Source organism: Cygnus atratus, chromosome 1 (assembly GCF_013377495.2).
Source record: "Cygnus atratus isolate AKBS03 ecotype Queensland, Australia chromosome 1, CAtr_DNAZoo_HiC_assembly, whole genome shotgun sequence".
Taxonomy (NCBI): domain Eukaryota; kingdom Metazoa; phylum Chordata; class Aves; order Anseriformes; family Anatidae; genus Cygnus; species Cygnus atratus.
The window spans coordinates 57,436,215-57,449,358 of NC_066362.1; the positions used below are offsets into that span (position 1 = coordinate 57,436,215).

General features: G+C 53.5%; 1 protein-coding gene across 3 annotated transcripts in view; it reads right to left on the reverse strand.

Annotated features, from left to right (window-relative positions):
* The window catches only part of ABTB3 (ankyrin repeat and BTB domain containing 3), a 166,234-nt gene extending 161,643 nt beyond the window's left edge, over positions 1 to 4,591 (reverse strand). For all 3 annotated transcript variants that reach the window (XM_035569243.1, XM_035569245.2, XM_035569244.2), the window contains exon 1: positions 3,522 to 4,591. In XM_035569243.1, coding sequence (XP_035425136.1) covers positions 3,522 to 4,497 — 976 coding nt within the window. In that variant the 5' untranslated portion in view covers positions 4,498 to 4,591. The remainder of the gene's footprint in view (positions 1 to 3,521) is intronic.
* Positions 4,592 to 13,144: the final 8,553 nt, after the last annotated feature.

Consider the following 13,144-nt stretch of genomic DNA (forward strand, 5'->3'; position numbering starts at 1 on the left):
TTGTTGTGACTTTCTATCTAAATAATATTAAGAATAGGACGAAACCACAGGGATACGGTTGGCTTCCAAGCGACTATTTTTAGCAGCTGCACACAAACAGAGGGCTGTTACGCACCCCGGCTGCTCCACAAAAACCCTCTCCCCAGCTCCCAAGGGACCCCCAGCCTCCGTGCCCCATCCACCGACGTCAAGCAGGTCACTTTGAGCACCTGACTGGCCCTCCAAGCGTTCCCTGTGGAAGTGGAACACATTTTCTTACTCCTGCTACTTGTGCTGGATCTAAGGCGCGGGGAAACTTCCCTGCCATCTCAAAGCAGCTCTTGGATCTGGCCTAGAAGCAGGGGTTTGATGAGCAATAAAGAAACAAAAATAATATAGTTTAAACCACAGAGGTGCTGTTTTTTACTGCTTTTTATTGAGTATACAATATTTTGCTCCCACTATTTCAAGGAAAATAACACTCCACGCGATTGCTATGGGATGTAAATGTGTGCTCCACTGTTCAGACGGAGCTCGTAATTGAAACATTTGAGCGCCAACGAAATCCCAAGCGTAAAGTTTCTAATTTTCATTCAACCATGACATTAAAATTCTAGTTGTGAAGGGAAAAAAAAATACTACCTCGGAGTGCTTTTGAGGTCTATTTCTTGTGATATAGTAACTGGCATAAACTCACCCGAGATGCCAGCAACCGCTCACATACTCCAGCAGCTGGTTCCTGACGCTATTGCCTCCTTCTCTTTTGTCAGCCCTACTCCCCTACCACAGGGCAGGGTGCCCAAGAGGGTTATAAAGGAGACGCGAACCACTGCCTGCAGCATGCTAACGAGTGCCATCGCCTTCATCCAGGCACCTTTGGCCCTGCCCAAGAAACAACAAGGCATCTGCAGAAGAGCAAGACTCGTGCAGGCTGACACACCCACCCAAAGAACACCCTCGTCTGAAGGCGCACGACCGTCATTTATAGGAAGAAGAGGGTTATCTTGCAATGCTGATCTTACTCAGCAGCTTCCAAGATGACTGGGTATGACATGAGGCTAAAAAACCTCAGCTGTAACCACTAAGTGCTCTGCACAGCTGACGGGGAAGCCCTGAAAGAACGGTTTGTGCCTCTCGGATCCTCAGACCATCCGCCCCAACACCCAAGCTCACAACCTGGATCAGAGCAGCCCCTGATTACTTCACGCTCAAACTCATGTGCCCCCCATGCTTGCATCCTGTGATCTTCGCAGGTTACCAGTTTCACTGTCCAGATGGAATTTAAGGTGTTGAATTCAACCTGGAAAAGTTTTCAAGGGTTGATGTTTGCCTGCCAACGAGACAACACCCCCTGTCCCCTATCAAAATTGCAAGCAAAAAAGGTATTGATAAAGGGTCTCCTTTTGCCCTCTTTTGCTCACCTCCAATAACATATGGGCCATGGTACCTCCAGCAAAGACCTAACCAGTGATTCTCATCTGCGTCTGATGGACCAAACCAACCCATTTTCATGACTGCGTGCCCACTTGGTACCCAATTTACCAAACCCCCAGAGCACCAAGACCTGCCTCCTCTCCTAGAGTAGTCCAGAAAGACGTAAGGAGAAAACAACTTCATGTGCAGCAGGCTTATCACGGTGTTTGAAGTTCTGAACACGGAGGAAGGATGAACTTGTGGTTTTGCCACTACACAGAGATGCGGCTTCCAGCACTTCGAGCAACCTACCACAGGTTTCCCGAGTAGTTCTGAGCAGGTCAAATAATCTCTCCCATCAGACTTCCCCACCTTTTAAGTGCCTGGGAAGGAAACATTCGCAACCGACCGTCGAGCACTCAGACATCAAAATGGTGAGGGCTAAATAAACAGATGCGTATCTCCCTGGTGAAGAAACAGCCCGATGTTTTTAATGGCTTACAACGTTTGGTCTAGCTGCCATGGAAGTACTTAAGAGTGTGCAGCGCTCCCTTGGACTAAATCTAAATAAACGTAAACAGCAATAAAAAATGGTTTTCATTACAAGAAGGCCCAAGTCTTGTTTGCACCTGTAACTCTGAATATGCGTAACAGGATGTCAAACTACTTCTTGCACGATGCTAAAAAGCAAAGCATGACAGGCATTTGCATAGGAAACAGAATGGCACAGGGAGAGAGGCAAAACAAAATGGACAACTTGCTAGGGCCTTATTCGAACATCTTCGAGAAATGCCATTTGCTCCAACCAGGACTGAGATTTGTGTCAGGTAAAGCTACAGCAAAATGGAGACAAAAAACTCTGAATCATGCCCCTGGAGGGGAGATAAATGAGGGTCAGAATGAAGTTCATTTAAATCCACCAAGCTGCTACAGAGGGGGCTACAGATCCGCAAAACAAAATGAAAGGCTCAGTAGGAGCCTGCACTGCCAGTGCTGCAATGTCAGGAAGGCAACGCGGTGCCACCTGAAACCTACAGGCACAGCACCAGGACTCGAGGGAAAACAACGGTGGCCCTCCCGGGGGAGACATGCCTGCAAACAGCGCTAGGACGAGGCGCACGGATCCCGCAACGCGTGCCCCTGGCAGCAGAGGTTCAGCAGAGCCTCCGGGGAGGACATCCTCCCAAACCCAGAGGAACATAACGGAGCCACATCTTTTTACACCGGGGGGAGGATTCGCCCCTTTCTGCTTGGCATCCTCCCGTGGGTCTCTTTTGGGAGAGGGGACAATAGCAAATTAGCTGTAACGCATCGGCTGTGCCTCTAACACCTCAACAGGGTTAATCTGTAGCCCTGATCTAGACTTCCAGTTATCCTCGTTTCCCCGGTTTCCTCTTCTCCAACATTTGCATCTCAGCGTGACAGGTATTTCGTATTTAAGCTTATGTGCCTGTGCACGCCGCTACGTAGGAGAGAAGCACCCGGTTCTAACTACGGCTGCGACTCCAGGCACGGCTCCCCGAGATGCGCTACCGGCTCGGGCCATTTCCCCTTCCTTGCCAAACCGAGGGAGCTGAAACGAGAGACGTCAACTTTGGGATCCCGCTCCCTCGAACGGCAACTCGGTAAAAATATTGGACTCCTCGTTTGCAAAGAAGCAAAAAAAAATAAAAATCCCCAGGAAGTTGATGCATCGCGGCGTTGCATCTGTGTCGAGCCCTGGGTAAACAAGCAGCAACATGAATGAAATCTGTCCAGAAAGACTGCATTTCAGCGCCAACCACGCAATCCCTGGCCAAACCACTGCGTCTGGAACAAAGTTTGATCTCGCTCGCGAGCGCCCAGCTGCGCCCCTGCCATTTCCTGGGGGGAAGCGAAGCTCTGCGGGATGGATGCCCACCGCGAGACCCACTCGGGCAGCCCCCGGAGAAGCGCACCCACCCACCCAGCCGGGGGTGGGCTGAAAGAAAAAAGGGTCGAAAGCGACCCCCGGAGCTGCGACCCCGGCGGGGGCACCCCCTGCCCTCGGGGGGTCCCCGGCCGGGCCGGGGGGCGCAGAGGGGACCCGGGGGGGCCGCTCCCCGCCCCGGTGCCACAGGCGGGGGCCAGCGCCGGGGCCGGGCACTCACCGCTGGCGTTCTTGCCGCAGATGAGGTGCTGGTAGGGCTGCAGCAAGCCCCACAGCTCGGGGTCGTTGTTGACCGTCTGCTCCAGCGCCTCGAGCGTGAAGCGCGGCCCCTCGGCGCCCTCCTTCTCCTTGTCCTTCTCCCTGTCCTTGTCGGCCGGGGGGCGGCCGGGCGGCGGCAGGGGGGCGGCGGGGCCGGCCAGCACCCTGGCGTGGATGTCTCGGAAGAGGCTCTCGGTGCCGGCCGTGAGGTAGATGGCGGCGTGCTCGTGGATGCGCAGGGCCACGCGGCTGTCCACCATCCAGCGGTAGAACTTGCCCACGGAGAAGGCGAGCCCGCAGCGCGCCGACTTGCCGCGGCTGAAGCGGTCGCCGCCGCTGCCGCTCATGTTGTAGAGGGACAGGGCGCCCAGCGCCGCCGCCGTGCAGCGGGCGGCCAGCGTCCAGCCCAGGACGATCTCCATGGCGCTGCGCACCTCGTGCTTGGTGCACTTGGCGAAGCGCAGGCTCAGGCGCTGCGCCTCCCGGGCGATGCGCACCAGCGCCCGGCTCACCAGCGTGGAGAGCCGCGCCGCGGCATCCCGGCTCCCGGCACCGACACCGGCACCGGCACCGGCACCGCCCGGCGGCCGCGGCTCCCGGCGGGGCGGCGGCGGCAGCAGCAGCGCCTCCACCTCCTCCAGGCTCCAGGGGACCTCCTCGAGGTCGGGCAGGAGCCGGGCGCACTGCTGCCCCGCGCAGTCCAGCACCTCCGAGTCTTCCGCTAGGACGGTGTTGACGGTGTCGAAGCTGTTGTGGCGACTGTGCATGGAGCCAGCTAGGTGCGGCCAGCAGCTGCCTCCATAGGGGTACGCGGGGTGCGAATCCGAGCAGCACAGCGACAAGTTGGACGAGCGCACCGAGTCCGCCGCGCCACCATAGCCGGAGTCCAGCGTCAGGTCTTCCAGCGTCCTCACCGCCGTCTTACCCCTCCGGGCCATCGCCGCACTTCATGCTGCACCCAACCCAAGGCGCCCGGGCACGGAGCGGACGAAAGCGGGGGACGGGCAGCGGGCAGCCCCGCTGGGCCGAGCCGTGCTGAGCCCCGCCGAGCCGAGCCGAGCCGAGCCGAGCCGCCCCGCTCCGCTCCCCCTGGCCGCGCAGCGCCGGAGCCGCCCGGTGCCTGCCGCCCGCCGCCGGCCGCGGCCCCGCTCCCGGCCCGGCTCCTGCACTGCGCCGCGCCGCCGGCCCCACACCGCAGCGCGGCGCGGGGTGGGCGGGGACATGCAAATCCGCCGGGCGCCGCGGCCAATGGTTGCGCGCGGAGGAGGGGGATATGCAAAGCAACAGAGCCCCGCGGCCAATGGGGAGGCGCCTCCCGCAGCGAGGCTCCGCCCCCGAGCGCCGCGGGGCGCAGCGCGGTGCGGGAGGGCCCCGGCGCCGGCCCCGGTCCCCCCGCGCTGCCCGCGGGCGCCGGGCGCGCACCGGCGGCGGGGCACGGCCGGGGGTGGGTGGGAGCCGGGCACCCGCACGGCCATGGGGTGACACCGGGCAGAGCCCTGGTCGGGAAGGGAGAGCGCCAGGTAGCGAGCAAGTACGAGAAAGCCCTTAGGAAATCCCGAAACTGGGAAATCTGCACGTTTCCAAACCTTGAAATTAGAAAACCTGGAAATTAGGAAACCTGGAAATTAGAAAATCTTGAAATTACAAAATCTTGATATTTTCAAATATTGACGTTTTCAGATCTTGACATTTTCAGACCTTGACACTACCAGACCTTGAAATTACAAAATCTTGAAATTAACTCATGAAGGCTTGGAGAAGTAAGATCTCTTTTAGGATTACTATTGTATTTCCTGTGCACTTCAAGGTTCCTGACGCAACACACAGTATCTCCCCAGCCAACATATTCCAACCCTACATTGCCTGCCTCCGTGTTATTAGGAGCTGCCTGGCTGATAGCCCAGGCAACAGGCTGGGAGGGTATATAGTTCTACATTCTGTGTTGTATCCTATTGCTGTATCCTTTTAAGCATAAAATACCAGCAAAATCCCATCCCTTTAAGTATAAGAGCCTAGCAAACACATTCTTCTATCGTGCCAACAGAGCCGGCCAAAATTCCCGAGCAGACAAGGCGCGGCGTGTCGGAGCGGTGCCCGGCCAAGGCAGCGCAGCCTGGCGTGCCTTCAACGTAAACTTCCTACAGGAAAGGCACGAACGCAGCTACAGGTAGGCTAATTTGTCGGGCGGGCTGGGGAAAGCTACGACACGGCCAAAAAACACTGAGGGGTTGCCTTCCCCAGCGGGTCAAGTGCTGTCAGAAACCGGTTTCTCAGCATAAGCTCGGTGGTTCCGCCAGACACGGCAGATTTTTCACGGGAATACATGCGCATCGCGTGCTCAGCAGTGGTCACAGAAAGTAGCAGGGCTCAGGGCAGGAGCAACCTCAACGACAGCCGCTGGCAGCCTGCAAATAAGACGTTCAGGCCCCTGCTGACAGAGCGGGGGGACCATCAAATAGGGGAGCGTGCCTTGAGAGCAAAATCATGCAGACTTTGTGGCTGTCCAGACCAACATCTCGCAGCAGAGCCCTCTGGTGTCTCCAGCCCTTCAGTGCAGAGGCTTCCAGGTTGCTCAGGGAAATCCTCCAGCTCTCAGTTCAGTAGGAGAACGAAAGCATCTCCAGGATTGAACACCTCGGGTTGGGTATTTTTCTGACAAATGCCATCCACCTGACCCTGTCCCTACGCTTCCAGGAAGCACTGTGGCTCTGCACTGACCGCAATCAACAGTAGGTCAAAATTAGGGGAATCCCAAGTTTTGGGGAGTTTTGTAGCAGATGGTTGGTTGTGCTTCATGGTGTGCACCCAGGAAGGGTGAGCTGAACAAATGGGGGGGGGGGGGGGGGCGTCTTGTTCACCACCCCTTGTAAAAAGGTTGATGTTGACCTTCGAGGCACTGTTTTTAGGCCATGTCGTTACCCACGCATCGAGACAAATAGGACAAATGAGAAGAGGACAGTTGTCTCAGGCTGCGTGCAGACTCAGGCATTTATGGCACCGACTCAGAGTCAGCTTGTACTTCAAAAGACCTCTTTCCAACTAACTACAGAGGGTTTTTCTTTTAATTTTAATGCAGAAAGCAAGATATTGGGCCTTACTAGAGATTTTGTCGTTGCAGCGAGATCCGTATCACCTCCCACGTCATGCCACCAGTTTGGAAAAAGTCTCGACGCTTGGACGCACCAAGTGCGTGTCAGCGCCGGGCTGGTTTGTGCTTTCAAAAGTAGCAGAGAGACCTGACTCATTTCTTCAAGACGACTAATTACCTTCTCACTGTGTGCTCAGATCAGTGCAGGGCAGCCGTTCTGGATCTCCGGTGATGTTTGGGTGCCTGGAGGTCCTTGCCCTCCCATGTGCAGCCAGCTTGGCTTCTGCATCCCGGAGCGAGCTTCAGCATGGTTTGGAAGGACATCTGACAGCGCTCCCGAGACAGGGTGACTTTGTTCTGGAAACTGCCCTGGGAGAAGATGGGATCAAACGGTTTGGAGGGAAACACACCTCTGCGACAAGAGCAGTGCCCAATGGGGTCAACAGCCCTCAGCTTTAATCCCAAAAACGCACCACACCTCTCCTGCCCTGGGCAGGCGGGCAGGTGTCTGCAGCCGTGCCCTACTGTGCGAGCCGGCTGTGGTCATTTGCCTACCAGACAAAAACATCCACTGAAGAAAACAGAGCCCCTTTATATGTCACATGCTCGGGGAGGGGGGATGACAATTTTCAGCTGGTTGGAGACGGGGACATTAGTTATCCTGACAGAGCTGGGGATTCAGACAGGAGCTGATTAAGTACCCTCAGAGGATGATAAGTGCCAGCAAAAGCTCTGAAAGAGGTAAATTGAAACACACTTTAAAAAGGTGCTCAGGGCAAATTGAAGCGAATGGGGAAATTAGAGATTGCATGGGGAGAGCAATAAGTGCCACAGCTCTTTCCCTTTCCTTCCCCACCCAGTGAACTGCCTGCAAATGGCACCTCAGTGAGAGCTGCAGGGACAAGCCCGACAGCAAGCACGCCGGCAGGCGGAGTGCCTAGGATCAGGCCACTCGGTTTTTGTATTCCAAATTCAATGTGCTGCCACGTAATAACAGCTCAGATCAAAAGCAGCACTCGCAGTATCTCGCAGCTCTATCTCTGGCTGGCAGGAGCAAGCACCAAGCCGCACCAGGGCCTGGCTTGTGTTGCTGGGGAAGTCCTGGTGCTAATGTTTCTGATCACAGGCGGTTCATTCACAAAGCCATGCTGTGATCCTGTACCTGTAAAGCATGTGTGAAATGCACCCCCCTGGCAAAGCAGCCTTTGGGGCTGCAGCATGCCTGCGGCCTGCACAAAGCCACCCGTCACAGACGGAGAGGAGCACTGCCATTGCAGGTAGCGTCATCCCTGCAGGGCTGCTGGGTGAGGGCTGCCAAGTGTTCAGACAAGAGGGCTCGTGGAGGAGACTCCTGGTGCTACTTCTTGACCGCGTGCAGCACCGAAAAGAGCAGGGATGGGTGGCACGACGAGGCCACCGGCTCGCTGGGAGGGTGGGAAGGAAGGACAGTTGCTGCCCAGCCCAGCTGTGCTCTTCTGCTCTGCAAAAGCAGCAGCTCCTACTTCCCACCGAACTCAAAGCCCTGCCAACTTTCTTCCTGCAATGCCCATGCCCCTGTGTGCTGAGAGGGGAGTGCGGCAGGGATGTTGACACCCGTGTCTGCCTGGAAGGGGAGCGATTCTGCAGGATTTCTGAGAAGTTGCTGACGGTGGACACTTGGAGAAACTGCCAGCCAAAACCAAATCATAGATAACAAAACCATGCAGCCCACAGCTGTGGTACGTTTTGGATGCCAAAATCATAAATGAATTCAGAGAGATCTGAAAAATTTCTGGAGGCTAAGACCACTGGTAGCTATTGATCACAATGATGCACATGCAGTCTTCATCTCTGAAAGTTTCTCAACAGCAGTTTGCCAGAAGTGGTGAGGTTATGCCAGGGGAAGGAGCACTTTGTGATCACTTGGTTCCTCATGGCTCTGTAGCTGGTGGCTGCAAAAGAAGAGACACAGCACTGCAGAGACAGAGCCAAAGTCTCCAAGGCAGCCGTTTGGTTGCAGCCCTCACTCCCACACGACGGGAGAGCATTGCCGCCAGGTCACCAGCTTGGCTTGGAGGTCTGAACAGTCAATGCAGCCACACTTACAGTCCTTAGGAAGTGTTGGGTTCTTAGGAAGGATCAGCTGCAACCTCTACACCCATCCTGACAGATTTCAGTCTTTTCTTTCCCTGAAACTACACATGATGAAGACTCTACAGCTTCCCTAGATGGTCTGTTTCAGAGTCACAGTGCTGCTAGGAACAGCCTTCCTAGCATCTGACCTAAACTTCCGTTTGCTGCAAATGTAAGGATTAAAAAGATGCTCCCAACCTTTGTTAGTGGACGGGACAGGCATCTCTACATTACTTTCTTTTAGGCAGCACTCAAAGCATATAGAGCCAAGCAGGATACACACGGAGTTATCCTTCAGCCAGCAGCTTCCCATAAAGTCACTACACCACTCCACAAAAGCATAGCAGTGTTTGCATGCTTTATGTGCAGTAAGATTATACATACATGCTATGTTTTGATCAGAACTAAAAGAAACAGGACTAGCAGGCTTCCCTGAGCACAGAGACAGGGAAAAGCTATGCTCAGCCAGTGGGAATTTCCATTCCCACCCAAGACGCAACAAACCTGCGTAAGAGATGTATGCATGGGTAGATGAGAAAACAATTTAAAGGTGAAATACAAAGCAACAAAGATGCTCCAGATCAGTAGCGACTGCTTAGTTAGCTGGCCCTTTGTTCTTTCTTAGAGAGGACATCCGACATAGAAATGGCTTAACTTACTCTGCGTTTTAAGTACTCACTTCTCCCTGTCTACCCATCACCACCTCTTAATACTCAGTAGTTCAGGAATGACAGTCAAAGAGAAGAATGTTCAGGGTCTTTCTGGCTGCTTGCAAGGATGCAGAACCACTCTTATGCCATCACACTTGCTGCACCTGATGCTTCAAGGAGGTGATGATCTGGATACAGCACGCTTCGACCCCAGTATGCCTTGCAACGCCACTGCTCTCTCCAGGGGGATTTGTGTCTGTTAGTCCTTGCTTGCAATTTAAGAGCTGGTCCTGATTAAAGGAGAAGCAGTACTTTTGTATGAGTTTAAAATACAATTCTTTGTGGTAATGTAGCTCATTCACAGTCGCACATGCAATTTTAGGGGCACAGTTTGGAGAAGAGCAACCTTTCCCCCTGGCAAATGCATGAAGAGAAGAGTGGGAGATGGAAGTGAGCCCTCTCCTCCACTTTCCTCACTCCAGGGGTTTCTTATAAACCAGGGAAGGTAAAAACAGCCTCCAGAAGGTTATCTTAAAACCCATCCTCACCTCTCAATGGTTCTGGAAGGCCTTCATGAGCCACCGCCTGCATGGCTTCAAAGCACAATTAAGATAAGAGGTTAATACAATTCCCAGATACTAGATGAGAGCTTTCTGTTTGTAGGCAAACTGCAGGAAAAGTGCACAAAAGAAGTCATTTTAGTGTGAAGAGGGTTTTTTTTTGTTCCAATAACTCATCCCTTAAAAAAAAACAAGAACATCTTTTGCGTAAGAGAATGTTTAAGGGACTGAGCAGTATTGTGCCTTTCAGTTTTCTTTGTCTCTAGCACTTGCAACTTCTTTTGCATGTTTTCCTTGTAGTTTTCTTAAGAAAATGATTAAAGCTTTTTTTTTTTTAATGTTACAGTGTTCTGTTCATTCCTCGACTGACCAAAAGCATTGCTGAAATGACTATAAATAAATCAGCCAAAAAAAAAAAAAAGACTAACAAGAATTATCCCCAGAAAAACTTGTAATTGCTGTCAGTGCTTTTCCTCGCAGAGAAATTACATCACTGTAGCACACCAGTTTCAATAACAAACTGTCTAGATACGTAGAAAAGACAAGGGAGCATTCTTGCTAGAGATTTGCATTAAAAAATGGCAAATACAGTAATATATAATACAAACCTCCTCTTCATTTTTTTGAATATTGTTATTATTTTCAAGATTAGTAGTAGAGAGCAGCAGGCAACACGACTCCGTCACAAAGTGGATCTCATCAGCTGTTCTGTGGGCCCCGATGCGATGCAGCATGGTCCTGGTGACACGGAGATGGAGGCTACAGTGAGATGGGGAGGGAAAGGTTGGCTGGCCCTTGCAGGGGTTGTGGTTGCGCAAGGTCATGATGGGTTTAATAAAACCGAGGACTTGCCCTGTGAGGGCAGCGGGCTCCACATGGGAGCAGGCATCCACTGCAAACCTACTGCGGTTTCCAAATGGAGTCACTGTGCTTTCAGGGGTCGTACAGTCATTACTAACCACTGGCTTCGCACACGGTGAAGGTGTGAGCAAACCATAAAATATTTGTGGGAAATGTCTGCCCTCAGTCATCATGAAATCCCTGCATTCTCCACCTTTTCCCCCTTTCCCTCCCATTGCTGGTAGCAGGCAAACTATTTACGGTCTGTGCAGGGATTATGTTTTACCCACCTTGCCCAGCCAGTGACCTGCTGGGGTTTCATGTACTCTAAGAAATATGAGCTACCAACCTGCCTCTTCCAATTTTTGTAATTTCAAGTATTTCTTGCATTTGCAGCTGCCTTAAGGCTCAGAAAGCAAGCACTGCAGAGGCAGGGGGAAGGGCTGAAAGCAGTGGTTTCTTCACCTCACAAGCTCTCAGATGGCTCGCATTTCATTTAAAAACCTGCCAAAGCACCTTTCCCAACAAGCAACCTTTAAAGCTCCTGTACTGGATTTATGTCACAAGGTTTTGGTAGCATGGATGGCCTCTGTGAGGAGAGCCCAGAAGCTGCCCAGTGTCAGACCAAAGTCAGCTCCAGCCGGCTCCAAAGGTACCCACTGCTGGGCAGAGCCGAGCCAGTGAGCGACACCAGTTTGGCCTCTGGGAGAGCAGATTTAAGAAAGGGAAAAAAAAATGCTGTGCAACAGTGCTGGGAGAGAGGAGTGAGAAGCAGCCCTGCAGGCACCAAGGTCAGTGCAGCAGGAGGGCAGCAGGTGCTCCAGGCACGCAGCAGCAGTTCCCCTGCGGCCTGTGGAGAGGCCCCTGGTGCAGCAGGCTGTCCCCCTGCAGCCCATGGGTCCCACACGGAGCAGATCTCCACGCTGCAGCCCGTGGAGAAGCCCCCGGTGGAGCAGGTGGATGTGGCCTGGAGGAGGCTGCGGCCCATGGAGAGCCCCCGCAGGGGCAGGCCCCGGGCCAGAGCTGCAGCCAGTGGAGAGGAGCCCTCTTTTCCATTGTATTCTCTCCCCCTCTTCCTTTGAGGAGGGGGAGCGAGAGAGAGGTTGTGGTGGAGCTCAGCTGCCCAGCAGGGTGATCCCACCACAGCTCCCCCCTGGATGCCCTGCTGTACCTCGACATGGGGCACAGGCTGATGCCATCTGCAAAGGGGTCAACATCGGGGGGAAGAACAACAACTCCAAGCACCCGAGGTAGGGTCTGCAATGGACTGGCCTGCACACACGTGGTTTTATCATGTACAAGGCTGTGGAAGGGAAAGCCAAAGGACACACTCATACTGGGCTCCTGTCCCCTCTGGGCAGGGCTGGCAGGCAGGAAATTAACCATAAGCAGCTGTGAAGCTTTCACTGCAAGCAGCTCAAGGTGGGGCCCAGATTAGGGCCTAAACATCTACTCATCCATTAAAGGCTCATTTTGTGATTTTTTTTTTTAATGGAGTTTTAGTCACCAAGATGTGCTCTGCACAGACTGAGAATATGCAAAAATCTCTTACCTGCCAAGTGCAGCAGCTAGGGGCCTTGACCCATGGTCAAATCATACTTTTGGTTCAGTGTTAGGAAGAAGCTGTCTTCTCACACCTCGTGATGGAGCTGCAGGCAGGCTGGGGGAAGTCCAGGGCAGCTGCACCATGTTCTCAAACCCGTTTGGGCTTGCAGAGAGAGATGGGGAAGGATGGGACATGGTTCCTTGGGCCACCAGAGGAAGCACTGGCCAAAGAGGCGATGATTCAGTGGAGAAACAAGCTGCCAGAGCAGGCATCCCAGACACCTGAGAGTCTCCAGACAAGTCTCAGTGATGGGAGACCTGTGCCTTTTGTGTCTACCGCCGGTGGCGCTTGTGGCGACCAAAGCAATTGGTCTGGGAGGTTTCTGGGGGAACTAACATGCGCTGTATCCTTCATGTGCTCTTGTGGAGACAAAGTGCCACCCGTGGTAGGGGCCTGGGGTGCAACAGCACCTCATGTCTGTGGGGGACACAGCCACAGGACCCTGCACAGCCCTATCCGCTTGGAAAAGAGTGCCAGAGCCAAGACATGGCAGCCAGGGCCTTGCTCTGGGCTTCTCCTCTTCTGAGCCCCATCGCTGCTGTGAGACTCATGGCTGTGGGCAAAGCACTTCAAGTCTCTTTGCTTTTGTTTTCCAGCTGCAACATGGCGCTAATTATATTGACCTTCTCTATAAAATGCCTTACAAATGCAATACAACAGCTAAGTATTATCATGATTATGTATAAAACAATCCATTATAGCCTCTGGATGCTGGAGAAGAAAGGAATA